This window comes from Oncorhynchus keta, chromosome 1 (genome assembly GCF_023373465.1).
Source record: "Oncorhynchus keta strain PuntledgeMale-10-30-2019 chromosome 1, Oket_V2, whole genome shotgun sequence".
NCBI classification, from domain to species: Eukaryota; Metazoa; Chordata; class Actinopteri; order Salmoniformes; family Salmonidae; genus Oncorhynchus; species Oncorhynchus keta.
Genome location: NC_068421.1, coordinates 62,070,902 through 62,098,401, shown reverse-complemented (window position 1 = coordinate 62,098,401; position 27,500 = coordinate 62,070,902). Strand labels below are relative to the sequence as shown.

At 42.7% G+C, this 27,500-nt stretch overlaps 2 protein-coding genes across 11 annotated transcripts; both read right to left on the bottom strand.

The window, feature by feature from the left end:
• Nucleotides 1-375: 375 nt before the first annotated feature.
• Nucleotides 376-16,029, bottom strand: LOC118390225 (AN1-type zinc finger protein 5-like). Of its 3 annotated transcripts, XM_052457329.1 has the most exons (6): nucleotides 15,893-16,029; nucleotides 7,446-7,610; nucleotides 7,137-7,251; nucleotides 6,813-6,931; nucleotides 6,522-6,626; nucleotides 376-3,978 (listed from the first exon to the last, which is right to left on the bottom strand). In XM_052457329.1, the coding sequence occupies exons 2-6, from the start codon at nucleotides 7,603-7,605 to the stop codon at nucleotides 3,830-3,832; spliced, it is 648 nt and encodes a 215-aa protein (XP_052313289.1). In that variant the 5' UTR covers nucleotides 7,606-7,610; nucleotides 15,893-16,029; the 3' UTR covers nucleotides 376-3,829. The 3 variants fall into 3 exon arrangements, with proteins under 3 accessions (XP_052313289.1, XP_035636470.1, XP_035636479.1); XM_035780577.2 differs by lacking the exon at nucleotides 15,893-16,029 and having other exon boundaries at nucleotides 7,446-7,656; XM_035780586.2 differs by lacking the exon at nucleotides 15,893-16,029 and having other exon boundaries at nucleotides 7,455-7,654.
• Nucleotides 16,030-16,357: 328 nt separating this feature from the next.
• Nucleotides 16,358-27,017, bottom strand: plin3 (perilipin 3). 8 transcript variants are annotated; one of them, XM_052457327.1, is made up of 9 exons: nucleotides 26,859-26,996; nucleotides 21,195-21,292; nucleotides 20,799-20,903; nucleotides 20,315-20,510; nucleotides 20,122-20,201; nucleotides 19,707-19,983; nucleotides 17,666-18,012; nucleotides 17,332-17,550; nucleotides 16,358-17,150 (listed from the first exon to the last, which is right to left on the bottom strand). In XM_052457327.1, the coding sequence occupies exons 3-9, from the start codon at nucleotides 20,865-20,867 to the stop codon at nucleotides 17,010-17,012; spliced, it is 1,329 nt and encodes a 442-aa protein (XP_052313287.1). In that variant the 5' UTR covers nucleotides 20,868-20,903; nucleotides 21,195-21,292; nucleotides 26,859-26,996; the 3' UTR covers nucleotides 16,358-17,009. The 8 variants fall into 8 exon arrangements, with proteins under 8 accessions (XP_052313287.1, XP_052313284.1, XP_035636417.2 ...); XM_052457324.1 differs by lacking the exon at nucleotides 26,859-26,996 and adding an exon at nucleotides 26,109-26,213; XM_035780524.2 differs by lacking the exons at nucleotides 21,195-21,292; nucleotides 26,859-26,996 and adding exons at nucleotides 25,497-25,623; nucleotides 26,109-26,125.
• Between the last annotated feature and the right edge of the window lie 483 nt (nucleotides 27,018-27,500).

Genomic DNA, 27,500 nt, shown 5'->3' with positions numbered 1-27,500 from the left:
GTTCCAACATCTAGTGAAAAGCCTTCCCAGACGAGTGGAGGCTGTTATAGCAGCAAAGATGGGACCAACTCCATATTAATGCCCATGATTTTGAAATGAGATATTCGCAGAGCAAGTACCCACATATCTTTGCTCATGTAATGTATCTAAGGATAACCACACAACATTTGGTGAACGCAAATGCTTCTGAAGCTGAGAAATTTGTTGGCGTGTGGGAAAAGTGACTTTTGGGAAATGACAGTTAAAGGCAAATACACTGAATACACTACCAAACACCAAAAGTCTATTTAAACCCATTCAACAGCCCTTGAAAGTCCAGTTTGTAAATCTCTTATGAAATGGGTTTAGAAATTAATGATGCGCGTTCATTTGTGGTTAAAATTAATAACAATTTTAATGACAGTAGTATGACAAACTAAAGAAATTATAAGTTTTCAGCAAGTTTGAAATAGTTTACTTTGTGAAAATACAAATCATAAATGGACCAAAAATAGCAACAAATCTCAATCAGTAGATGCAAAAATGTAATTTTAACCTGTGGTGCCTGGCGTCAAGTCCCGATGTTTTCCTGTTCATATAAGACAGCTCATTCAATTCAGACTTTCTCTCAAAAGGGCCTCGTTGTTTTGCCAGGTGTCACACGTGACGTTTTTCAGTATTTGCTTTTTTCTACACAACTCTTTTTCAATGACATTCGCTATGAAACGTTTGATTCACCTAAAAATGCAAAACTGCCACTAATTATTTGGAACCAAACTAATGTGACCAATCCTGAAAACAACCACAGGGACACGAAGGCCCTTGGCCGAGGATTGAGACATGTCCAAATTACTGGTACTAAGGGTTGTGTCTGTCTGTCTATGGATTCACCGAATGTGGGCAGTCAGGAGGAACAGGAAAGCAACCTAGAATGACACTTTAGAATAAATGTCATCCAGAGTGATTTTAGCCCTATGACTAAAATTCCACCCCCCATTCAAAGACACAGGAATTACCTGTGGGTGAAAGAAAATACAAGGAAAAGAAAGCAGTGCCACGGCAGTTCTTTCTTTAGGGTAGTTATGAAAACATTACTACACATACATATACAAATTCTTGGACTAATTGCCAACCAGTTCTGTTATCATTCAGCATATATCAGTGGTCTGCTGGTGGTTTAGGGAACAAGGTGGTTCACTGTTGGCTTTATGGAACAGAAGATGGCATTCAAGGAAAACACTAAATTATGTCCTGCCTGGACTGGCAGAACATGCTTTATTCTCAGTAGCAAAGCTGCAGAGAGAGATCAAGCACTGCTCCAAAAAATAAAGGGAACACTTAAACAACACAATGTAACTCCAAGTCAATCACTCTTCTGTGAAATCAAACTGTCCACTTAGGAAGCAACACTGACAATAAATTTCACATGCTGTTGTGCAAATGGAATAGACAACAGGTGGAAATTATAGGCAATTAGCAAGACACCCCAAATAAAGGAGTGGTTCTGCAGGTGGTGACCACAGACCACTTCTCCGTTCCTATGCTTCCTGGCTGATGTTTTGGTCACTTTTGAATGCTGGTGGTGCTTTCACTCTAGTGGTAGCATGAGATGGAGTCTACAACCCACACAAGTGGCTCAGGTAGTGCAGCTCATCCAGGATGGGACATCAATGCGAGCTGTGGCAAGAAGGTTTGCTGTATCTGTCAGCGTAGTGTCCAGAGCATGGAGGCGCTACCAGGAGACAGGCCAGTACATCAGGAGATGTGGAGGAGGCCGTAGGAGGGCAACAACCCAGCAGCAGGACCGCTACCTCCGCATTTGTGCAAGGAGGTGCAGGAGGAGCACTGCCAGAGCCCTGCAAAATGACCTCCACCCATGAGGGTGGTATGAGGTCCCGAAGTCGTCGACAGGAGGGGGTTGTGCTTACAGCCCAACACCGTGCAGGACGTTTGGCATTTGCCAGAGAACACCAAGATTGGCAAATTCGCCACTGGCACCCTGTGCTCTTCACAGATGAAAGTAGGTTCACACTGAGCACATGTGACAGACGTGACAGAGTCTGGAGACGCCGTGGAGAACGTTCTGCTGACTGCAACATCCTCCAGCATGACCAGTTTGGCGGTGGGTCAGTCATGGTGTGGGGTGGCATTTCTTTGGGGGGGCCGCACAGCCCTCCATGTGCTCGCCATGGGTAGCCTGACTGCCATTAGGTACCGAGATGAGATCCTCAGACCCCTTGTGAGACTATATGCTGGTGCGGTTGGCCTTGGGTTCCTCCTAATGCAAGACAATGCTAGACCTGATTTGGCTGGAGTGTGTCAGCAGTTCCTGCAAGAGGAAGGCATTGATGCTATGGACTGGCCCGCCAATTCCCCAGACCTGAATCCAATTGAGCACATCTGGGACATCATGTCTCGCTCCATCCACCAACGCCACGTTGCACCACAGACTGTCCAGGAGTTGGCAGATGCTTTAGTCCAGGTCTGGGAGGAGATCCCTCAGGAGACCATCCACCACCTCATCAGGAGCATGCCCAGGCATTGTAGGGAGGTCATACAGGCACGTAGTGGCCACACACACTACTGAGCCTCATTTTGACTTGTTTTAAGGACATTACATCAAAGTTGGATCAGCCTGTAGTGTGGTTTTCCACTTTAATTTTGAGCGTGACTCCAAATCCAAACCTCCATGGGTTGATAAATTTGATTTCCATTGATAATTTGTGTGTGATTTTGTTGTCAGCACATTCAACTATGTAAAGAAAAAAGTATTTAATAAGAATATTTCATTCATTCAGATCTAGGATGTGTTATTTTAGTGTTCCCTTTATTTTTTTGAGCAGTGTATAAAGACCCGGATGCTGAAGAAAACAACTGAGTAAGTTAACTTGCACATTCAATGTCTTATGCTCTGCAGTTAACTTTAATTGTTGTGCTTTGATTCCATAATAAATGGCATTTTCTGCAACGTCCTAATCTGAACATATTAACAGGACTCTACTCCATCACATATCAGAAGTTGTATTTTTTAAATGGTTACATAAAATCAGATGGAAATGCTAAAATATCATTGAAAGGTTCAGTACAAAACAAGTGATTTTCTGACATGCTGCCAATCCTCCAGTACAAACAACCAAATTATATAAAAAACTTCAATATTCAAAAAAACTTCAAGCTAAGGACAATATATTAATATAGATCTGATGTCATACACTCATAAAAACAATCTCAATCACTCATAGAGGCTCTTTCATGCACCCAATATCAGTAAGTCAAAGAACATTTCTTGAAAAAATGTTGCCATGTTGTGAACTATTCATCTAAGGGTCAGAAGGGAAAGAAAAGTTACAACAAAAAGGCCCATTTGTCAGAAACTGGACAAGGGTTTTTCTTAATTTCTAGCCCTCAAAAGATATTGCTGATACAGAGAAACTCCCAGCATGGATCTTAACTTGACCTCCTGATGTCCTTATCGGAGATGTAAGCATGCTCTTCAACATGTTACTTCTGGCTCATTTTAACCACCACACGGGGGTAATATAAAAACTAACTCAAGTCCCCCCAAGTTAAGAAACAATAAAAAGGTTAAAAATGAAATGTCTTCCTTCCCCACAGTAGACTTCTAATGCCCACCAAACCATACTGCACACACACAGACCATCTCACCACAGGCATTCACACTCAAGCGGTCACCCTAGGAGAGAGAGGGAGATGTTAAAGGAAGTGGCTGGGCAGGGGCTGTGACACCGCCACCCCACCCACCTTATCCTACCATGAAACAATTTTATCTGGTATTATTCCATGCCGCCATTGTTCCACAATTTGCACATCAGACCTTTCTACTCAGTCCTCATAACTTCTGGATCTTCTCAGCCACCACGATAGGGTTCTCCTTGCGTATGCGTGCTGCGGCAGCACCTCGATAGTCGTAAGAACAGTCATGTTTGTCAGAGTAGCGGTGAATGGCGCAGAACAGGTTACCACAGCGACAAGCGAAGCCTAGCGAGTGAGGAGATAGACAAAGTTAAATTAAAATGGCTTCTTAGCAAAGAGCAATTTCTCAAGCAAGTATTTTGCTAGGACTCTCTGGGAGTGGTTTGAGTAGAAAGGGGAAAACTGAACATGAGCTGTTACTGGTAGAGCGGTTTGGAATTCTTTATTGGTCTATTGACTAATTCACCACATGAGGATGTCGACATGAAGGCTAAAACTCACTCTCACCAAAACAGGCTGAAACTTCAGGCGGTCTTTTCAATCAGCTCTTACACTAAAAAGGGCATTATAACAATTTTCACAGTATTATTCAAACCTCAGTGTGGAAATACAGTACCAATCAAAGGTTTAGACACACCTACTCATTCAAGGGTTCTTCTCAATTTACCATTTTCTACATTGTAAAATAGTGAAGACATCAAAACTATGAAATAACACATACGGAAGGAATCATGTAGTATTTTTTTATTAACAGATCAAAATAATTTTTTCCATTTTAGATTCTTCAAAGTAGCTACCCTTTGCCTAGACAGCTTTGCACTCTTGGCATTATCTCAACCAGCTTCATGAAGAATGCTTTTCCAACAGTTCCCACATATGCTGAGCATTTGTTGGCTGCTTTTCGCTGTTAAGCATTTATTTGGGCTGCAATCTGAGGTGCAGTTAACGCTAATGAACTTAAACGCTGCAGCAGAGGTAACTTTGGGTCTTCCTTTGCTGTGGCGGGCCTCGTGAGAGCCAATTTCATCATAGCACTTTATGGTTTTTGCGACTGCACATAAAGAAACTTTAAAAGTTATTGAAATGTTCCGGACTAGCTGGCCTTCATGTCTTAAAGTAATGATGGACTGTCGTTTCTCTTTGCTTATTTGAGCTGTTCTTGACCTTACTTGGTCTTTTACCAAATAGGGCCATCTTCTGTATACCACCCCTACCTTGTCTCAACACAACGGATTGGCTCAAACGCAAAATATATATTTTGATACTTGATTCCATATGTGTTATTTCATAGTTGATGTCTTCACTATTATTCTACAATGTAGAAAATAGTAAATATAAAGAAACTCATTCCAGGGTTTAAGTATGTCCAAACTTTTGAATGGTACTGTACATTGTACAATTATCAAACAATAGGTTTAGGCTATATTTGGGTACCAACTTTCATTGACGTAATAATATATATATTTTTTAAGAGTTCTGGCACGCCCCCAAAAAAAGAACACTACATCATCGATTGTCATGCTCCGAAAACTAAGCAAGAAAGAAGCAAATTTGGGCACGTGACTGGTTACGGAAAAAAGGCCAGTATGGATTGTCGATTTTGCAGAAAGAGCTTGAGGTAAGAACAGGTTTAAAGACTTGTAACATAACCCAGGAGACCAGCTAGCTTGTGTGTGGGTAGCTAGGTTTACACCCATTGGCGACAGATTTTCATGCAAATATTAAAACATTTGCATAAAAACTACACACAATTTCCCACCAGAGATGTATTTCCATCAAAGTGACTTGTTGCAGATAAAAGGCTGTGCGTGATGACGTAGTGCACATAAAATACCTTTCGCAGTTAAATTCCCATGTACCGAAAAAAAAATACAAGTTAAATGGGTTTCCATCACATTTAATTATACTAATGGTTTTCTCCCCCCAAAAATGTATTTTATATAGCGTGTGCCCACTCTGGTCTCTGTATCTGCGTGCTATTGGCTAGAGCGCATGTATAGCCTACATGAGATTATTATGGACAAAAGAGCAAGATTTTTATTTGTCTAATGGCAGCCAAGCATTGATGATCATGTCATCAGAATAAGACCCTTGATATTTATTGAAAAGGAACATCAAGCTCATCACCTTGCACTTCCACCACCCTGTGGTCATCACTTATTTTATTTGTAATAAACTGCATAAACTAATAAACTTCATGCTTTCCTGGTGAGTTGTGAGGGACCACACATGACATTGCGTGACTCCAGTTTTACTTCGATATGATGGTTTATCAATAATTGCTCATAAAAGAGTTTCCACTGGCATTTCTCGCAGAATTCATTTTCCCGGCAAAAAGATTCCACCTTGTCCAGCGTATTTTGTTTTGACATTTGCAAAGTTTGGCGAAAAATGTTCCGTTTCCATCAGGGCTGTCATAGCATTATTTTTATCCGACATGTACTTTACTTGCATAAAAAGGTTGGACGAAACATGGTTAGAGATGAACTTGTAATGTAGGTGAAGAGAACAATTTATTGTCCCGAGTAGCTGCTATTGGCTGGTGGTGAGAAATGTCTCGCATCTGCTCTGAGCATTGTTCACACTTGGAGACAATGGTCGATTTGAGGTAGAATATATTCAACATGTTAAATTATTGGGAACGCGCAGGTACCCGGGAGCCTATTACAGCAATCAAACGCAAATCAAGTATGTGCTTACACTTTTACAGGCTGCAGCTCTAAGTTTTACTCCAATTTGGAAAAATGTGTCAGTAGATGATCAGGAGCCTGTAGATCAGACTAAAAACGTGTAGTGTCCACCTGGCTTAAAACCCTCTTCAGTCTTACCCGTGAGGCCCACTTTCTTCCGGCAAGTGAAGCATCGGTTCTTCTTATTTTTGTCAGGGGTCTGATCACCATCAGACAAGGTCTGGTCTGCCTCACCCACTGGCTCTGTTAAAATACAACATCTGACTGAACATCAAACATAGATACCCATATAGGACTGTTGCTGCAGTGTAGTTATGTATTACAAGACAAGGCAGGAGGCATGCCACATAATGTTACTGATGACATAGACATGGGAAACAGTTTGGAAACCAAGAAAGTATTGAGCCCCCCCCCCCCAGTTGTTCTAACCTGTGTTTTTGGATGTCACCTCCTCTTCCCCATTAGCCTGGTCTGAGTCAGTGGCTCCAGTATCTTGGGAGATACTCATGGCTGTCATTTGCTGGGTTACTGGGCTGGGGGAGCTGGGACTAAAGACACACACACACACTCAGACCAATAATGAGTTGATCAACTGAAACCATAATCCAATATTAAGCTCAGGAGGAAGACTAGGGAACTCTAAAACACGATGATAAACCAAAGCCTCTTGAGCAACAGCTTACTGTCAATCGAATGGCTTCCATTTAGCAGTCTGTGTTTGTTTGCAGACAAGCTGATTCTCTGGCAGCATACCTGGATGTCCTTTCCTCGGGCAGAGTGACTCCTTCCGCGCTGGGTTCCGCTGTCTGGCGCTTCACCGACACACCAGCTGCTCCCAGGGACCCCACTGGCGATGAAGCAGCCGAGCCTGTAGACAAACCACATGTTCATTGATTGTGACTATGACTGACCTTTTACTTATGTTGAATCATGGCTTCAATGGAAAAAAAAAAAAAAAGTGTTTCACAAACTGATAAATCACTATTGCTTTATAATGCCAAGGTTTTGGTAGCGATTGCTACCTCCTTCTCCAGCCCCCCCATTTTGTGTCCCTCTCCCTACCTTTCTCACCTGGGGGGCTGGAACGGCCCACGCCCTGTTGTCTCTGCAGGTGTTCCTTGTAGCAGACTGAGCACATGCCGCTGGTGCGGGGATTACCATAGAAACCGCAGCCCATAGTGCAAAGCATTGGCACTTGCGCCTGATTGGTCTCCTGAGCCATGCTCTCTGACAAAGGGAGGGGAGAGGGGGGACAGGATATTCCTGAAATGAGGTTGAAGAGTTAGTCAAACTAGTGGCCATTTGTGTACATTAACATTCTTAACAGGCTAAAGGAGCTTGGAGACCAACAGGGGAGCGGTTCTGCTAAGAGTAGGTACAAATTATTGATAAATGGTTTAGTTTAGGAGTGATCAATTTGTTAGATACAATACAAATACCGTTTCTTGTTACTAGCAGGGAGGCTACCCAATCCAGAGGCTGTACTTATTCTGTTTAATTAGGTTTAGAATTTGACACCCATAACATACATTAACTTTGAAAACACAAAATTAACTTATTCACTTCACTTGAGTGGTCTGATATCATTGACAGTTGGAAAACCAGTAGCTACAGTGCATTTGGAAAGAATTCAGAACCTTTAACTTTTTCCACTTTGACGTTACAGCCTTATTCGAAAATGGAATAAATTGTTTTTCTTATCTACACACAATACCCCATAATGACAAAGCAAAAACAGGCTTTTAGAATTTTTTCAAATGTATAACCCCCCCCCAGAAATATCACATTTACAAAAGTATTCAGACCCTTTACTCAGCACTTTGTTGAAGCAACTTTGGCAGCGATTACAGCCTTGAGTCTTCTTGGGTATGACGCTACAAGCTTGGCATGCCTGTATTTGGGAAGCTTCTCCCATTCTTATCTGCAGATCCTCTCAAGCTCTGTCAGATCTCTCCAGAGATGGTCAATCGGGTTCAAGTCCAGGCCACTCAAGGTCGTTGAGACTTGTCCCAATGCCACTCCTGCTTGGTCTGGCTTTGTGCTTAGGGTCGTTGTCCTGTTGGAAGGTGAACCTTCACCCCCAGTGTGAGGTTTCCATCAAGGATCTCTCTGTACTTTGCTCTGTTCATCTTTCCCCTTGATCCTGACTAGTCTCCCAGTCCCTGCCACTGAAAAACATCCCCACAACATGATGCTGCCACCACCATGCTTCACTGTAGGGATGGTAACACGGTCCCCAAAGACATGACGCTTGGCATTCAGGACAAATAGTTAAATCTTGGTTTCATCAGACCAGAGAATCTTGTTTCTCATGGTCTGAGTCTCCTTTAGGTGCCGTTTGGCAAACTCCAAGCGGGCTGTTGAGTGGCTTCCGTCTGGCCACTCTACCATAAAGACCTAATTGCTGGAGTGCTGCAAAGATGGTTGTTGTTTTGGAAGGTTCTCGCGTCGCCACAGAGACCAAGGCCCTTCTCCTCTGATTGGACAGTTTGGCCAGCCCTAGGAAGAGTCCTGGTGGTTCCAAACTTCTTCCATTTAAGAATGATGGAGGCCACTGTGTTCTTGGGGACCTTCAATGTGCCCCCCCCAACACAATCCTGTCTCGGTGCTCTACGGACAATTCCTTCGACCTCATGGCTTGGTTTTTGCTCTGGCATGCACCGTTAACTGTGGGACCTTATATAGACAGCCTTTCCAAATCATATCCAATCAATTGAATTTACCACAGGTAGACTCCAATCATGTTGTAGAAACATCTCAAGGATGATTTTAAAAAACAGGATGCACCTGAGCTCAATATCAAGTCTCATAGTGAAGGGTCTGAATACTTATGTAAATACACTGCTCGAAAAAATAAAGGGAACACTTAAACAACACAATGTAACTCCAAGTCAATCACACTTCTGTGAAATCAAACTGTCCACTTAGGAAGCAACACTGATTGACAATAAATTTCACATGCTGTTGTGCAAATGGAATAGACAACAGGTGGAAATTATAGGCAATTAGCAAGACACCCCCAATAAAGGAGTGGTTCTGCAGGTGGTGACCACAGACCACTTCTCCGTTCCTATGCCTCCTGGCTGATGTTTTGGTCACTTTTGAATGCTGGCGGTACTTTCACTCTAGTGGTAGCATGAGATGGAGTCTACACCCCACACAAGTGGCTCAGGTAGTGCAGCTCATCCAGGATGGCACATCAATGCGAGCTGTGGCAAGAAGGTTTGCTGTATCTGTCAGCGTAGTGTCCAGAGCATGGAGGCGCTACCAGGAGACAGGACAGTACATCAGGAGATGTGGAGGAGGCCGTAGGAGGGCAACAGCCCAGCAGCAGGACCGCTACCTCTGCATTTGTGCAAGGAGGAGCAGGAGGAGCACTGCCAGAGCCCTGCAAAATGACCTCCAGCAGGCCACAAATGTGCATGCGTCTGCTCACACAATCAGAAACAGACTCCATGAGGGTGGTAGGTCCCGACGTCCACAGGAGGGGGTTGTGCTTACAGCCCAACACCGTGCAGGACGTTTGGCATTTGCCAGAGAACACCAAGATTGGCAAATCCGCCACTGGCACCCCATGCTCTTCACAGATGAAAGCAGGTTCACACTGAGCACATGACAGAGTCTGGAGACACCGTGGAGAACGTTCTGCTGCCTGCAACATCCTCCAGCATGGCGCTGGGTCAGTCATGGTGTGGGGTGGCATTTCTTTGGGGGGGCCGCACAGCCCTCCATGTGCTCGCCAGAGGTAGCCTGACTGCCATTAGGTACCGAGATGAGATCCTCAGACCCCTTGTGAGACCATATGCTGGTGCGGTTGGCCCTGGGTTCCTCCTAATGCAAGACAATGCTAGACCTAATTTGGCTGGAGTGTGTCAGCAGTTCCTGCAAGAGGAAGGCATTGATGCTATGGACTGGCCCGCCAATTCCCCAGACCTGAATCCAATTGAGCACATCTGGGACATCATGTCTCGCTCCATCCACCAACGCCACGTTGCACCACAGACTGTCCAGGAGTTGGCAGATGCTTTAGTCCAGGTCTGGGAGGAGATCCCTCAGGAGGTCATCCACCACCTCATCAAGAGCATGCCCAGGCATTGTAGGGAGGTCATACAGGCACGTGGAGGCCACACACACTACTGAGCCTCATTTTGACTTGTTTTAAGGACATTACATCAAAGTCGGATCAGCCTGTAGTGTGGTTTTCCACTTTAATTTTGAGTGTGACTCCAAATCCAGACCTCCATGGGTTGATAAATTGTGTGTGATTGTTGTCAGCACATTCAACTATGTAAAGAAAAAAGTATTTAATAAGAATATTCCATTCATTCAGATCTAGGATGTGTTATTTCTTTTAGCAGTGTATGTTTTATATTTAAGACATTTTCAAAAAATGAACCTGTTTTCGCTTCGTCATTATGTGATAGTGTGTAGATTGATGAAATTAAAATGTTCCTCAATTTGAGAACAAGGTTGTAACGTAACAAAATGTGGAAAAGAGGGGGTCTGAGTACTTTCCGAATGCACTGTACATGTACATGTCGCAATACCCCTCTTCATCTTGTATTGAATACAACCAACTTTTTCCTAATTTGTGTCTTTGCGTGTCCAAAAAGATATGCATCAATTAAGACTATTTGACATGTCAATTAACACTATTTGACATGTCACAAGCTTGTTGACCAATCAGGACCTGAATACACATAATTTAACAAGTTCATAGATTTTTTACATAGATATTACACATTGATTACAATACCACTCAAGTTTCATATGTCACAACGATTCATTGCTGTGATGCTGGTAAAGTCGTCTCCGGCACCTACAGTGCTGGTCATAAAAAAAAGCTAGCTAGCTCATGGATGCAAACGATGTTCTTTCCAAAAAATGACAATCTGTTTCAGTAGCTATTGTTAGCTAGCTAACTATATAGCTTGGTGTCATCTAAAATAACCCTAATGTATAAGACAGTTCTTATTTGATTAATGGTGGTCAGACCATTCTATGTGAAGCTAGCCACAATAAGGATTAGCCACAAGTGGACTTTGCGGTTAGCCTTCAAAATAAGTGTCATTGACAGTGATGCGAATGAATACTAGAACTATGCCATAACTGAATAGATCATGCTAAACGAGGTTGGAATGTTACACAAAATAAAACAATTTGTTAATTTGACAAATCTGTTGAAATCATGCTGGATGTATTAGACTAGAATTGCGCAATACCCTAGATGCAGTTGCACCCCTAAAAACTAAAAACATTTCTCATAAGAAACTAGCTCCCTGGTACACAGAAAATACCCGAGCTCTGAAGCAGGCTTCCAGAAAATTGGAACGGAAATGGCGCCACACCAAACTGGAAGTCTTCCGACTAGCTTGGAAAGATGGTACCGTGCAGTACCGAAGAGCCCTTACTGCTGCTCGATCATCCTATTTTTCTAACTTAATTGAGGAAAATAAGAACAATCCGAAATTCCTATTTGATACTGTCGCAAAGCTAACTAAAAAGCAGCATTCCCCAAGAGGATGACTTTCACTTTAGCAGTGATAAATTCATGAACTTCTTTGAGGAAAAGATTATGATTATTAGAAAGCAAATTACAGACTCCTCTTTAAACCTGCGTATTCCTCCAAACCTCAGTTGTCCTGAGTCTGCACAACTCTGCCAGGACCTAGGATCAAGAGAGACGCTCAAGTGTTTTAGTACTATATCTCTTGACACAATGATGAAAATAATCATGGCCTCTAAACCTTCAAGCTGCATACTGGACCCTATTCCAACTAAACTACTGAAATAGCTGCTTCCTGTGCTTGGCCCTCCTATGTTGAACATAATAAACGGCTCTCTATCCACTGGATGTGTACCAAACTCACTAAAAGTGGCAGTAATAAAGCCTCTCTTGAAAAAGCCAAACCTTAACCTAGAAAATATAAAAAACTAACGGCCTATATCGAATCTTCCATTCCTCTCAAAAATTTTAGAAAAGGCTGTTGCGCAGCAACTCACTGCCTTCCTGAAGACAAACAATGTATACGAAATGCTTCAGTCTGATTTTAGACCCCATCATAGCACGGATGGTAAATTACATTTTAATGGCATCGGACCGAGGCTCTGCATCTGTCCTCGTGCTCCTAGACCTTAGTTCTGCTTTTGATACCATCGATCACCACATTCTTTTGGAGAGATTGGAAACCCAAATTGGTCTACACGGACATGTTCTGGCCTGGTTTAGATCTTATCTGTCGGAAAGATATCAGTTTGTCTCTGTGAATGGTTTGTCCTCTGACAAATCAACTGTAAATTTCAGTGTTCCTCAAGGTTCTGTTTTAGGACCACTATTGTTTTCACTATACATTTTACCTCTTGGGGATGTTATTTGAAAACATAATGTTAACTTTCACTGCTATGCAGATGACACACAGCTGTACATTTCAATGAAACATGGTGAAGCCCCAAAATTTCCCTCGCTAGAAGCATGTGTTTCAGACATAAGGAAGTGGATGGCTGCAAACTTTCTACTATTACACTCGGACAAAACAGAGATGCTTGTTCTAGGTCCCAAGAAACAAAGAGATCTTCTGTTGAATCTGACAATTAATCTTAATGGTTGTACAGTCGTCTCAAATAAAACTGTGAAGGACCTCGGCGTTACTCTGGACCCTGATCTCTCTTTTGAAGAACATATCAAGACCATTTCGAGGACAGCTTTTTTCCATCTACGTAATATTGCAAAAATCCAAAAATGATGCAGAAAAATTAATCCATGCTTTTGTCACTTTACATTTACATTTAAGTCATTTAGCAGACGCTCTTATCCAGAGCGACTTACAAACACGGTATAGCTAGTTATATAGCTATTATAGTCACTTCTAGGTTAGACTACTGCAATGCTCTACTTTCCGGCTACCCGGATAAAGCACTAAATAAACTTCAGTTAGTGCTAAATACGGCTGCTAGAATCCTGACTAGAACCAAAAAATTTGATCATATTACTCAAGTGCTAGCCTCTCTACACTGGCTTCCTGTCAAAGCAAGGGCTGATTTCAAAGTTTTACTGCTAACCTACAAAGCATTACATGGGCTTGCTCCTACCTATCTCTCTGATTTGGTCCTGCCGTACATACCTACACGTACGCTACGGTCACAAGACGCAGGCCTCCTAATTGTCCCTAGAATTTCTAAGCAAACAGCTGGAGGCAGGGCTTTCTCCTATAGAGCTCCATTTTTATGGAACGGTCTGCCTACCCATGTCAGAGACGCAAACTCGGTCTCAACCTTTAAGTCTTTACTGAAGACTCATCTCTTCAGTGGGTCATATGATTGAGTGTAGTCTGGCCCAGGAGTGGGAAGGTGAACGGAAAGGCTCTGGAGCAACGAACCGCCCTTGCTGTCTCTGCCTGGCCAGTTCCCCTCCTTCCACTGGGATTCTCTGCCTCTAACCCTATTACAGGGGCTGAGTCACTGGCTTACTGGGGCTCTCTCATGCCACCCCACATATACTCTCTCTAATTCTCTCTTTCTTTCTCGGAGCACCTGAGCCCCAGGACGACCTGACATGATGACTCCTTGCTGTCCCCAGTCCACCTGACTGTGCTGCTGCTCCAGTTTCAACTGTTCTGCCTTGTTATTATTCGACCATGCTGGTCATTTATGAACATTTGAACATCTTGGCCATGTTCTGTTATAATCTCCACCCGGCACAGCCAGAAGAGGACTGGCCACCCCACATAGCCTGGTTCCTCTCTAGGTTTCTTCCTAGGTTTTGGCCTTTCTAGGGAGTTTTTCCTAGCCACCGTGCTTCTACACCTGCATTGCTTGCTGTTTGGGGTTTTAGGCTGGGTTTCTGTACAGCACTTTGAGATATCAGCTGATGTACGAAAGGCTATATAAATAAAATTTGATTGATTGGGGGCATACTTATTTCACTGTACAACCTTACCCATGGATTGTGGATCAATGACATGGGGTATCGGTCTAGTCAGTGACACCCAGAGAACATCAGCATCGTAGCCCTTATTGTGGGACTCAAACAACTGAAATTAGCCACATTTACTGTAAACCTATATGTATTGAACACTATTGCAAAGGAAAAACAATACTGTGTGGATGTTTTGGAGTCTGATAACTGAGGACATTGGGGGGGATACACTGATCCTTAGGTTAAATCTGTACAGTGCAATATGAATGTGAACACACAATAGGCTGACCGGGGAGGTGATTTCACAGTCCCGCGATTAGTGTTGTAGCGCTTATATTTGCATATACTCTTCACAGTTGTGTTCTGTTGGTGTCACCGAGTAGACCGATACCCCATTTCATTGACTCACATTCCAACCTTGTTTAACATTATTCTAAATATGGCATGAGTCAACCAATTCTAACCTTCACTTTCAAAGAGTTACTTTTATTTTGAAGCAAGACCGCATATTCCACTATGGTGCCTAAATCCTTATTGTGGCTACCTTCACAACCATTAACTCAGTCTGGTCGAGCCCCATGAAGCTAACTGGCTGCTTATAAGGTTAGCTTTGAGCAACACGGTTTAGTAGCTGGCTCGCTATTTATTTTCATTAACTAAAATTAATTTCAGTAAGCGATAAACAAGTGTCTACCAGGCTAATACTTACAAGGATTCCTAAACCATTGGTAAGAATAGTGATGACTGCAGTTTCTACTGGTCATTGTTTTCAGGCTGGTTGTATTGGTGCTAGCTAGGTACCAAGCTAAAGCTTACTCTCTCTACAACTAAACGGTGTTATTTAACGTGTATCTTTGACACTCAAAGACCCAAACGACGTTCCATACTGGAATGTGCCAATTGAATATGTTAACATTGTATTAACAAAACATGAGGAAAAAAAGTTGGTGGTTGTATTCGCTACGTTTATTAAAAGTATGAATTTCAGCACACCGCGGAAGGACTGCAGTTCTACAGAACAAACATGGGTACAGGTAAGGGTCTTCAGAATTGACATTTTTACAAGAATCGACTAATGGTGACTTCCGGCGACCAGTTATCAAAACTCAACACTTCCTCCATAGAACGGAGTTGAGCGGTCCATAACTACAAACATTGAAAACACAAAATGTCTGCATTATCTTGCCAACTAGTTAGACTTGCCATAAACTGACAAAAATAGCTCTGGCTAGTAAAAGTAACTAGCTAGCTAAATTAGTAACTACAGCGGACTGTCATTAACGCAGTTCGTGTTTCGTTCAAAACAATTCCTTCCTCTCAGCTCATAACGACGTCGGCCTACAAATAACTTTAGCCTGCCCTAGAGACCTGCTAACGTTAACTGATTAAAAACAATGACAAGCGAAGTCATTTGTCCTAGTTTACATGGGTAATGTCTGAAATGAATTAGACAGATTACCTTTCAAATATAACACAACTTTCGAACGTTGCGTTAGCTGGCTAGCTATCATGAAGCTCTAAGCTAGTCGGAGAATGCATCGAAACGGTTTACATTAACGAAACCTTCCAATTTTTTACGACCGCAAAGCAGTACCTGAAATACTAAGTGCTGCAGATGACGACCTGCTCTCCAGAATGTAGTAATAATCCTTCCCTTCTGTGCGCGCGGCCTCTTAACCAGCGCTAGCTGCCGACTTTCGCGACAACGACCGTGACGTCATTCTAAGCGTTATTTTTCCTCACATAAATGGAAATGTATCACATAAAATAGATTTCACACAAAAAAATATATATAAAGGAATGGCCCTTTCTTATATCCAAAATGCTTGTTAATTAGTTGTGACATTGAACATTGGTGTCAATATCAGCAATGACAACAGGGTTATAATAAGTTACAGGTTCTTGGAAACATGTTTGAGTTATAGGAATAACGAAAAATGACAGCAAAGTACAACATAATTAATTCTAAATATGCACTAGGCAGTATGAACTATAATGAGTTAAAGATGCAGGTAAATTAAATCCTGTATAACTAAAATAATGGAATGGAAGCCCAGGACCAGAGCCAAAATGACTTTATTTAGCCTATTGTATCAGTACTCAGAACAACAGCAAGACCCTGCTGGAGCTTACACATACAGCAGAGAGGACATACAAATGTCACACACCAATTTGTAAACATCAGAGGACTAAAGATCAGTTGCATGTGAGGTTTATACTGCATTTCATACAGTTACAGAAACAAAATTAGTTTTTAAAAATCTCTTCTCAACATTCACAGATTGGAGTGTGATCTAAACGCCAAATATGGCAGTTTTATGTTGTAGATTCCCCTTATAACACAGTATTGTGATTTCCATATGTTACCATCAGGGCATCAGGTAGCCTAGTGCATTGGGCCAATAACCAAAAGGTTGCTAGATTGAATCCCTGAGCTGACAAGGTAAAAAAAAAAAAAATGTAGTTCTGCCCCTGAACAAGGCAGTTAGCCCACTGTTCCTAGGCTGTCATTATAAATAAGAAATTGTTCTTATCCAACTGGCCTAGTTAAATAAAGTTAAAAAAAAAAAAAATCAGCATAGCTTATGGATGCGGGCAGTAAGTTCTTAGAAAGCACATTTATTGCACTGTACAAAAAAATGCAGGCATGCCAGGCCTCGGAGATGCCTTTTCGGAGTAATCTACTCCAACCTCTCGGTCCTCCTCTAAATCTAGTACTGGGGGGCCCCCTTATTCGCAGCCCACCCACCCTCCCCCTTCTCTGTGATCTGGGGTGCAAAGGGTCCCACCAGCCAGTTGAGAGGAGTGTTATTGAGCAGATACTCTACGACACCATCCAGAGACTGTCGCACCTGTGAACATTTAAAATGTGTCAATCAACACAAATAACAGATCATTATGAATCACTCTGAGGTGATGTACATACAATGCATTTGTTGAAATATTGAAACTGAATAAATAATGAGAAACCAGCAGCTGGTGTATTCATAATGAATCCACACAGGAGAAATGGAGCAACAAAGTTTGGTATACCTGTGTTAGATGGTAACGGGTCTGCTCCAGGAGGGGGGGTGTGAGGGTGCTAGTGTTGCCCAGGGAGGAGTGCAGTTCTTCAGCCGCTTTCCGTGCATTTGCCAGCTGGTCCTGGACAGCACCGGGTAAGCCCTGGGCGCTGGACACCACCCCAGAGCATGCAGACCGCAACTGGTCACTGAGACCACGCACCATCGAGAGGGTTCGCCACTCCAACTGCTACACAAACATAGGCATTTACAGGTATCTGTGGAAACTATAAGTGTTTATAAAGTTCAAGTACATTCATTCACATGGCTACTTGGACAGAAAATACTAACTCAGGACTCCCTACCTCAGTCTGGTCTTTGGGACCATCCACCTCCCCCATCTCTACCCCTCCATCTTTAGGTTGTTTCTCCTGCCACTCCTTCCAGCGCTGCAGCAGCTGCTCTGGTGCCCCTCCCAGCTGGTGGTTGGCAGTGGCCAGGGTGGAGCGGGCTTTCTCCAGCAGGTCCAGGGTGCTGGTGATCTGTGCCAAAGTTGCGTATGTGGCATCTCTGGCGTGCCGGGCTCTCACCAGGGACTGCTCCAGGGCCCGCTCCTGCACCTTGGAGGACAGCTTGCCCAGACGGACAAAGTAGCTAGAACTCACCACTGGTGCAGTAGTCACCTCACCTGTTGCAGGCTCCGCCAAAGCAGCTATATGCAGAAAAAATAACGATAATCTATAAACGATCATTCACGGTCTGAGATCAGAGCTATTGATTTTAGTGTCGCCTTGTCTACATATACAGTTGAAGTCAGAAGTTTACATACACCTTAGACAAATACGTTTAAACTCAGTTTTTCACAATTCCTGACATTTAATCCTAGTAAAGATTCCCTGTCTTAGGTCAGTTAGGATCACCACTTTTACACCAGTTTTGGGTAGCCTTCCACAATAAGTTGGGTGAATTTTGGCCCATTCCTCCTGACAGAGCAGATGTAACTGAGTCAGGTTTGTAGGCCTCCTTGCTCACACACGCTTTTTCATTTCTGCCACAAAATTTCTATAGGATTGAGGTCAGAGCTTTGTGATGGCCACTCCAATACCTTGACTTTGTTGTCCTTAAGCCATTTTACCAGAACTTTAGAAGTATGCTTGGGGTCATTGTCCATTTGGAAGACCCATTTCGGACCAAGCTTTAACTTCCTGACTGATGTCTAGATGTTGCTTCAATATATCCACATCATTTTCCTTCCTCAACATGCCATCTATTTTGTGAAGTGCATCAGTCCTTCCTGCAGCAAAGCACCCCCACACCATGATGCTGCCACCCCATGCTTCACAGTTGGGATGGTGTTCTTCGGCTTGCAAGCCTCCCCCTTTTTCCTCCAAACATAACGATGGTCATCATGGCCAAACAATTCCAGTTTTGTTTCATCAGACCAGAGGACATTTCTCCAAAAAGTACAATCTTTGTCCCCATGTACAGTTGAAAACCGTAGTCTGGATTTTTTATGGCGGGTTTGGAGCAAAGGCTTCTTCCTTGCCGAGTGGCCTTTCAGGTTATGTTAATATAGGACTTATTTTACTGTGGATATAGATACTTTTGTATCTGTTTCCTCCAGCATCTTCACAGGGTCCTTTGCTGTTGTTCTAGGATTGACTTGCACTTTTTGCACCAAATTATGTTAATCTCTAGGAGACAGAACGCACCTCCGTCCTGAGCGGTATGATGGCTGCGTGGTCCAATGGTGTTTATGCTAATTATCCATACTATTGTTTGTACAGATGAACATGGTACCTTCAGGTGTTTGGACATTTCTCCCAAGGATGAACCAGACTTGTGGAGGTCTACAATTGTTTTTCTGTGGTCTTGGCTGATTTATTTTGATTTTCCCATGATATCAAGCAAAGAGGCACCACGTTTGAAGGTAGGGCTTGAAATGCATCCACAGGTACACCTCCAATTGAATCAAATTATGTCAATTAGCCTATCAGAAGCTTCTAAAGCCATGACATAATTTTCTGGAATTTAAAGGCACAGTTTAAAGGCACAGTCAACTTAGTGTATGTCAACTTCTGACTTACTGGAATTGTGATACAGTGAATTATAAGTGAAATAATCTGTCTAAAACAATTGTTGAAAAAATTACGTGTCATGCACAAAGTAGATGTCCTAACAGACTTGCCAGAACTATAGTTAGTTAAACAAATTTGTGGAGTGGTTGAAAAAGGAATTAATGACTCCAACCTAATTTTATGTAAACTTCCAACTGTGCATAGCATAAATTAACCATCCTGCAGCTCTAGACCTGACTCAGCAGCACCCACACCAGGGATGGGTTTAATTCCATTTAAGTACAGTCCATTCAGAGGTTATTAGTTGTATTTTCTCATTCATACTGACCAAGCTCTCTGTCGCTGAGAGGCAGGTTATGGTCCACCCAGTTCTCAGAATGGCTGAGGGCCAGGCCCACCCCACTGCTGACCATCTGGCCCACACTGGTCACCATGAATGAGCTGAACAATCCACTGGCTGCTGCTTGGGTTATCTCCACACCCCCGAACACTGCCGACATTACAGCCCCAGTCATGGTTTCCTTGGCCCCGGTTACAGCCCCAGTCATGGCCTCCTTTGTCCCACTCACAGACTGGTACATTATGCCTATTGTATCTGAAACTAGCTGAGGGAGAAACAATTAAAAAGCTGTTATGAATATACAGGGTATTACATCAAGTAAAGTGTTTTCTTGGAGACTTTAGTTGAATTGGATGCACGAGGCCGTATTGTTGACTAGTCAACACTAAATTTGGAGACTCACCTTATCAGCTGGCTGCTGGAGGATTTGCAGTTTTTCCACCTTGTCCAGTCCCATCATAGCATAATGATTCACCACAGAAACTGCAACAAATCATTAATTAACTCAGAACAAAAACGTTATCCACTAAAATAAATAAAGAAATATATAGTTTTTTTGTGATGTCCCTCTGTGGTCACTACGCAGTAGAACTCACTCTGTGGCTCCAGTCTGTCCAGGAGTGGCTTGGAGCCGGTTGTGGCGGCTGCCCCAAGAGTGCGCACCCCGCTCTCAGCAGCCTCCATGACCCCTTTCAGCTGGGGCACGCTGTCCTTAGTGCTGCTGTAGGCGTTGGACACTACACCACACGCAGAGCTCACCAGGGGGATGCTGCCCAAGCGGGACACAACACTCTGGAAACAAAACACAATGGTTATTATTTAGCCTGAGTTACTAGAGGAGAAACAGCCTTTGTGTTGCCAATTTCAGCAATTGCATATTTTGTTTGATTTGTACTGATCACTCAATCGGCAACTGGAGTTTTTTTGTATACATGCACATATCCTTGAGTGCTTGCATATTTCCAATTTATCCACTTGAGTGAAATACTGAATGCTGGTTTCAATGTTATTTGTGTATCAGACCCTTCATCAGAGCTGTGTTGTCGGGTAAACTAATGTCGTAGTGATGGTGCTCCTCACCTGCTGGTCTCCATTAGTTGGCTGGGCTGTGGCTGTACTGGGCTCATCAGTCTTCCCGCTGTCGGCCATTGTGCAGGATGTGTTTAAGGATATCTCTTTAAATTTCTGACATGAAAAAGAGGAGATTCACCTCAAATTACATGGCTTATGAGACAACTTTTACTTGCTTCATAAGACAGATATTCATTATGCAGCTGAACAGCAGTGAGGGGATTTATTGCGCTGTCCCTCCATTTATCCGTTTGTAGACAACCCAGTCACGTCTGCTTCATTTGTCAAGCAACAGGATACAGCCAGGATGGAACTGGATAGGGCTGAATTATAGAATGATTCCCGTCACTGGACAGAAGTAGGACTGAACAAGGACACCCTGTCCCATCTGGACAAGAGGCATACCTATGTAAGAATGCTGTTCATTGACGATAGCTCATCATCAAGCTCGAGGCCCTGGGTCTGAATCCCACCCTGTGCAACTGGGTCCTGGACTTCACCACCTGGTGGTGAAGGTAGGAAACAACACCTCTTCATCAAGTTTGCAGACGACACAACAGTAGTAGGCTTGATTACCAACAACAATGAGACAGCCTAAAGGGAGGAGGTGAGGGCTCTGGGAGTGTGGTTCCAGGAAAATAACCTCTCACTCAACGTCAACAAAACTAGGGAGATGATCAGGGACTTCAGGAAACAGCACAGGGAACACCCTATCCACATTGATGGAACCGCAGTGGTGAAGGTGGAAAGCTTCTAGTTCCTTGGCGTACACATCACTGACAAACTGAAATGGTCCACCCACACATGTAGTGTGGTGAAGGCACAACAGTGCCTCTTCAACCTCAGGAGGCGAAATAAATTTGGCTTAACACCTAAAACCCTCAAACTTTTACAGATGCATAAATGAGAGCATCCTGTCGGGCTGTATCACCGCCTGGTATGGCAACTGCACCGCCCACAACCACAAAGCTCTCCAGTGGGTTGTGCGGTCTGCCCAACGCATTACCGGGGGCAAACTTCCCACCATCCTGGACACCTACAGCACCTGATGCCATAGGAAGGCCAAAAAAAAAAATAGTCAGAATATATCATTATGATGGAGGCAGATACAATAATTGCTAATATTACAAACAGTAGCACTAGGAGTTCCTCCACTACACATTTGTCTGGGCCCTGGCTCTGTTTCACTGCAGACCAAATTTACTCATGTAGGCCATCAATTTGATGTTTGTCTTTATAATAATGTGGCATTTTGATCATGTTATTTTTCAGTACCTTAAACTAAATGCTTGGAAAAATTGTATTTTATGAAGATTCTGAAAAATGTTGGCAAAAATGTCAATTGGATGACATCACAATTGAACATTTAAATCCTGTAGAACTTAATGTCATGGTAATTCTGAATGTGATCATTATTCAAATGTAAAATTGGATGACATAACAATTGAATGTTTGGGCCAAGATTGTACTGATTGTTTGATTCTGAACTCACCAAATATATATATATATATATATATATATATACACACACACACACACACACATTCAGGGAGATGATCAGTCTGTACCATTGATGGGACAGGGAGATCTTCCAGCAAGACCATCTACTTTCATCTATAATGCTAAGAACATTTTATTCCTCCGGAGGGCAGGGCCATTGCTCATTTTTGTGTACTGCTCAATATTCCATGAAAAAAAATTGTATGGTGATGCTGTTGCTTTGTGTAGTCTTAGGATTGTGGAATGGCAGAAGTCATTGATGTGTCATTGAGACATAATTGGTATACAATAACCACGTTTCCATCCACAGTTTTTATGCGAGTAAAGTCATACTGTAAAAAAAACTGCTATGATGGAAACTGGAAGTTTCGGTACAATTTTATAAATGCTGACAGATAATTAGTTTGACGTGTTGGCATCTTTTGTGTCAGTAAAATGTATTATGTGAGAAATGGCAGTGGAAACGCCTTTATGCGCAAATATTGCTACACTACATAACCAAAAGTATGTGGACACCTGCTCGTCAAACATCTCATTCCAAAATCACAGGCATTAATATGGAGTTGGTCCCCCCTATGCTGCTATAACAGCCTCTACTCTTCTGGGAAGGCTTTCCACTAGATGTTGGAACATTGCTGCAGGGACAAGCGCATTAGTGAAGTTGGCCAGTGATGTTGGGCAAATAGGCCTAGCTCGCAGTTGGCGTCAACTAATCACAAAGTTGTTAGATGGGGTTGAAGTCAGGGTTCAGTGCAGGCCAGTCAAGTTCTTCCAAACGGATCTCAACAAACTATTTCTGTATGGACCTGGTTGTGCATGGGGCATTGTCATGCTGAAACAGGAAAGGGCCTTCACCAAACTGTTGCCACAAAGTTGGAAGCACAGAATGATCTAGAATGTCATTGTATGCTGTAGCGTTACGACTTCCATTCACTGGACCTAAAGGGCCTAGCCAAAACATGAAAAACAGTTCCAAACCATTATTCCTCCTCCACCAAACTTTACAGTTGGCACTAGGCATTTGGGAAGGTAGCTTTGTCCGTCGGACTGCCAGATGGTGAAGCATGATTCATCATTCAAGAGAACTCGTTTCCACTGCCCCAGAGTCCAACGCCGGCGACCTTTACACCACTCCAGCCGACACTTGGCATTGCGCATGGTGATTTTAGGCTTATGTGCGGCTGCTCAGCCATGGAAAACCATTTCATGAAGCTCCCGACGAACAGTTCTGGTGCCGATGTTGCTTCCAGAAGCAGTTTGGAACTCGGTAGTGAGTGTTGCAACCAAGAACAGACAACAGCTACAGCACTCAGCGGTCCCGGTCTGTGAGCTTGTGTGGCCTACCACTTCGCGACTGAGCCATTTATGCTCCTAGACGTTTCCACTTCACAGTAACATCACTTACAGTTGACCGGGGCAGCTCTAGCAGGGCAGAAATTTGACAAACTGACTTGTTGGAAAGGTGGCATCCTATGACAGTGCCACGTTGAAAGTCACTGAGTTCTTCAGTAAAGCCATTCTACTGCCAATGTTTGTCAATGAAGATTGCATGGCTGTGTGCTTGATTTTTAACACCTATCAGCAACAGTGTTGCTAAAATTGCCAAATCCACTAATTTCAATGGTTGTCCACATACTTTTGTATACATAGTGTATAATAACCATCATATCGCAGTAAACTTGGAGTTACGTGATGATATGGTGCGTGGTCCTTCTACTGCGACTCGGGAAACCACGCAGTTTGAGGCTACAGATTAAATTATGACTTCACAAAGTGGTGAAAGTGCACAGTAGTCTTGATGCTCCTGTACAATAAATATCAAGGGTCTTATTCTGGTGACATGATTATTGATGCTCGACTGCCGTTTGACAAATAAAAATATTCTCACTCTTTATAATCTCATGTAGACTAGCCTACCTGCTGTATCTGCAAGCTGTTGGCTAGAGAGCACGTGCCAAGACCAGAGTATGCACAACAGTTAACAGCATTTTTTTGTGAGAAATCTATCAGTAAAGTTAAAAATGCAATGGAAACACATTGAACTTTAGATATTTGTTTGGTACATGAAAACTTGAAAAAAAAAGTATAGAAAGAAAAGTATATTTTGGTGCACTACATTTACAAGCTGATTTTTATCCGCAACAAATCCATTTGGTGGAAATATCACCAATGGACAGTTGAAAAACGTATTCTAATGTCACCAAAATCTTAGATCTTCAAAGCAATTTGAAATCCCTACTGTCTAGATGTGTTTTTTTTTATTTTATAGCAACAGCAATATGGATGTGTCATTTTCAGGTCAAACCAATACTGTGGCAGCAACCAGCCCTGTGGCTCTGGTACTGACCCTGTTCACCAGGCCTCACTGGTGGATGCCCTGACCTACGTGGGACAGGCAAACAGCCCCCCACCTCAGAGCAGGCCCCAAAGGTAAAGGAGACCCATCCAGACACCCATATTCGATATGTCATCATGAAGGATCTTCCACATGCCTCCTCTCGCATCGGTCATCTGGGCTCTCTAAAGGGTCTGAAGGTCCAGCCGGATGAGCCTCTGACACTGACCTACCTGGGAACCGTAAACCTCCCTCAGGCTCCTGACCAGGCCTCATCTCCACAGCAACCCAAGAACAGCCCTCTGCTGAGCCCACTCAAGGCCGTTTCTGACGTAGGGGAAGGAAGCAGTTGGACATCCCCAGCTCATGACCTCAGCAGGCCCCTCTCCTGGTCCATGGCAGGCCCCTTCATTCAGTCACCCAGGGTGCTATAGCCAGGAGGAGTACTGGCAGAGGTGCATGCAGTACTACCAGCAGCTGTCTGGCCAGAGGAGGTGGAAACAGATATGCTACTACATGGACATGAGCAGAGCTCTCCACTAGGAAGTTCTACATGTGCATACTGATGCAGCTGCCTGCACTTGGCCATGCTGAGGATAGTGTAGCGGAGCCTTCTACCAGCAAGCAGCGTGGTAACACCACTTTAATTAATAAACTCGACATGGATGGTGGGGTACGCAAAAATGCATACACCCCACCAAATATGGGTCAACCTTGAACACCTTTGTGTGTGGTATGTTTTTCCATTCAGGTAAAAAAAAATACATATATATAAATTCTGAACACTTCTACAAGGGACAAGTATGTATGGGAGGTTTCATTCAAATCAAAAGGAATTCTATCAAAAAGTGAATGAATTCAAATGGATTTACCCCTCTGTGTGTGACCCCTGAAGCCAGTAGAGCAGGCCTAGATGGCAGTAGGTTGGTGTGCAAGCAATGACTGACTGTATGAAGAAAGACTTCGGTCACAGCCATATAAATGAATGGTCCCAGCAGCCTACAACGTTCCAATTCCAGTCAAATCATTTACAGTTATGACAGGTGAAAGTGTGAAAAATACTACTTCCAGCACACGTGAAAGTGTGAAAAATACTACTTCACAAAGAAGCAAATAAGAGGTCTGAGTGCCCAAATGACAATTTGAAAATAAGCCATCGTTAAAAGTGTTTTGAAAAATTGGGCCATAGTTCTGCTGAACTTTACCCCACAAAAGTGATTTTCCCAGTACCGTAAAATGAATAGCTTCTCTGGTAGAGAACGTGAGCAACTAGTCTATAGTAGTTTGATTAACTTCTTTCTAAATAGACATTAAAACAGGCACTTAAAACAGACATCTAGAATAACAGTAGAGTTTGTTAGCAAGCCTGGTCAAAGACGAAGCTAGAAGGTTACAAGTTGTTATTCTAATGTTACCGCATTATACAGCTCCGCATGCTTTTCCAAATATTAGTTTCCAGACAGGTTGTCAATTTAGTCACTGACCTCGCTGATAATAAATATAATATATTTGGCATGCTCCTGTCCTCCGTTGACTTGGCTGCGAAGTTTAACCCAGATAGCCGTGACCCGACCAAACACTGACAGCACACTTGGCAAAACATGGGCAGAGCAAAGGCGGGGTTGTCAAATTGTCCCTGAAAGTTAACCAATCACTGTAAACTGAAACGAAACTAGCTATACGCAACAGTAGCCAATGAATGTAGTTAGGTTACATGAAACCATGTAGCCTAACAATTATGATATCAATAGTTGTGCCTGTATGATTATACATTTTGGAATATCCAGCGTTATCTATAATGTCTGTGGATTTATATTTATGTTAGTGTTGTGTTCATGTCATATTTGATGATGGTACTGATTATTGGTATAGGCTAATACATTTAGATTATTAATAGATGGGGAACACAACCTCACATTGCATCATCAGGTGTTGAAAAATGTCACACAAAACGTGAGTTTTACTGATTTCATAAAGCCGGTTAAAATCACAGAACATCTGTTGTGATGGTTAGGCCTACCCTTCAATGCAATCAGGTGCCTCACATCTTCAATGAAATCTGGTTTAAGGGTCAATAAATGATTTAGACTTGGCAATATTGAATTATTTACATCTTGAAGACCCATAAACTGTTACCCTGCAACGTTGCAGTTGTGATTCTTACCTCAATTCACGTTGTATGGTATTGTGTTCTATGCAAAGTAGCTGTATATATAATTTGTTTTATAGCCTACCTGCAATAAATACGAACATCGGCCAACCAAATATGTTACCCTAATTGTCTTGAAAGCCAATTGCCTATTGGGGACGGTTTATTTTACGCCTGCTACATTTAGGTTAATGTTGACGCCTCATGAACAACCTTCAACCTGCACCAATGACGGAAATCGCCATTGCAGGTAGGCTAAGTGCCTCGTTCAAATATTAGGCTGAACAAGGAAACTCGGACTTCCTGAATCGTTGAACGCGGCACGTGTACAACTACAAGCGGTTAGTAAATCGGAAATGTCCGACTGTCCTAATTCTGACTAGCATGTAATCTTAGTAATTAAACAAGTAATTTAAGTATTTGTTTTTATGACCGTGTTTTTCTTTCTGCTTATATTTTGTATTTATATGTTGATGTGTGTATTTTTAGTATTGTATGTAATTCAGCACTCATCTGTAAAAAAAAAAAAGTTTAAAAAAGACAGTGATCTTAATATGACTCCCTGATAAAATAAAGGTTAAAGAAAATCTAAATAAATACAATTTATCGTGGAAAGTCTGACGTGGTTGACAACGTTTCGTATTTCTCACCTCTTCCCTGCCTAGAACCTAATCTAGTAGTTAAGGTGATATTTTGCTTCTGGGTTGCGGTGATTAAAAAGATTTGT

What these genes read in the sequence shown, in the direction of transcription:
- LOC118390225 (XM_052457329.1), bottom strand. Translation starts at nt 7,605, where the DNA reads ATGGCTCAGGAGACCAATCAGGCGCAAGTGCCAATGCTTTGCACTATG. An exon ending in CAGCCCCCCAGGTGAGAAAG is followed by an intron (nt 7,252 to 7,445) that starts GTAGGGAGAGGG and finishes GTTTGTCTACAG; the next exon opens with GCTCGGCTGCTTCATCGCCA. An exon ending in GGTGACATCCAAAAACACAG is followed by an intron (nt 6,627 to 6,812) that starts GTTAGAACAACT and finishes GTATTTTAACAG; the next exon opens with AGCCAGTGGGTGAGGCAGAC.
- plin3 (XM_035780524.2), bottom strand. Translation starts at nt 25,601, where the DNA reads ATGGCTGTGACCGAAGTCTTTCTTCATACAGTCAGTCATTGCTTGCAC. An exon ending in CAACTAATGGAGACCAGCAG is followed by an intron (nt 20,511 to 20,798) that starts GTGAGGAGCACC and finishes TTTTGTTTCCAG; the next exon opens with AGTGTTGTGTCCCGCTTGGG. An exon ending in CCCGTTACCATCTAACACAG is followed by an intron (nt 17,151 to 17,331) that starts GTATACCAAACT and finishes AAATGTTCACAG; the next exon opens with GTGCGACAGTCTCTGGATGG.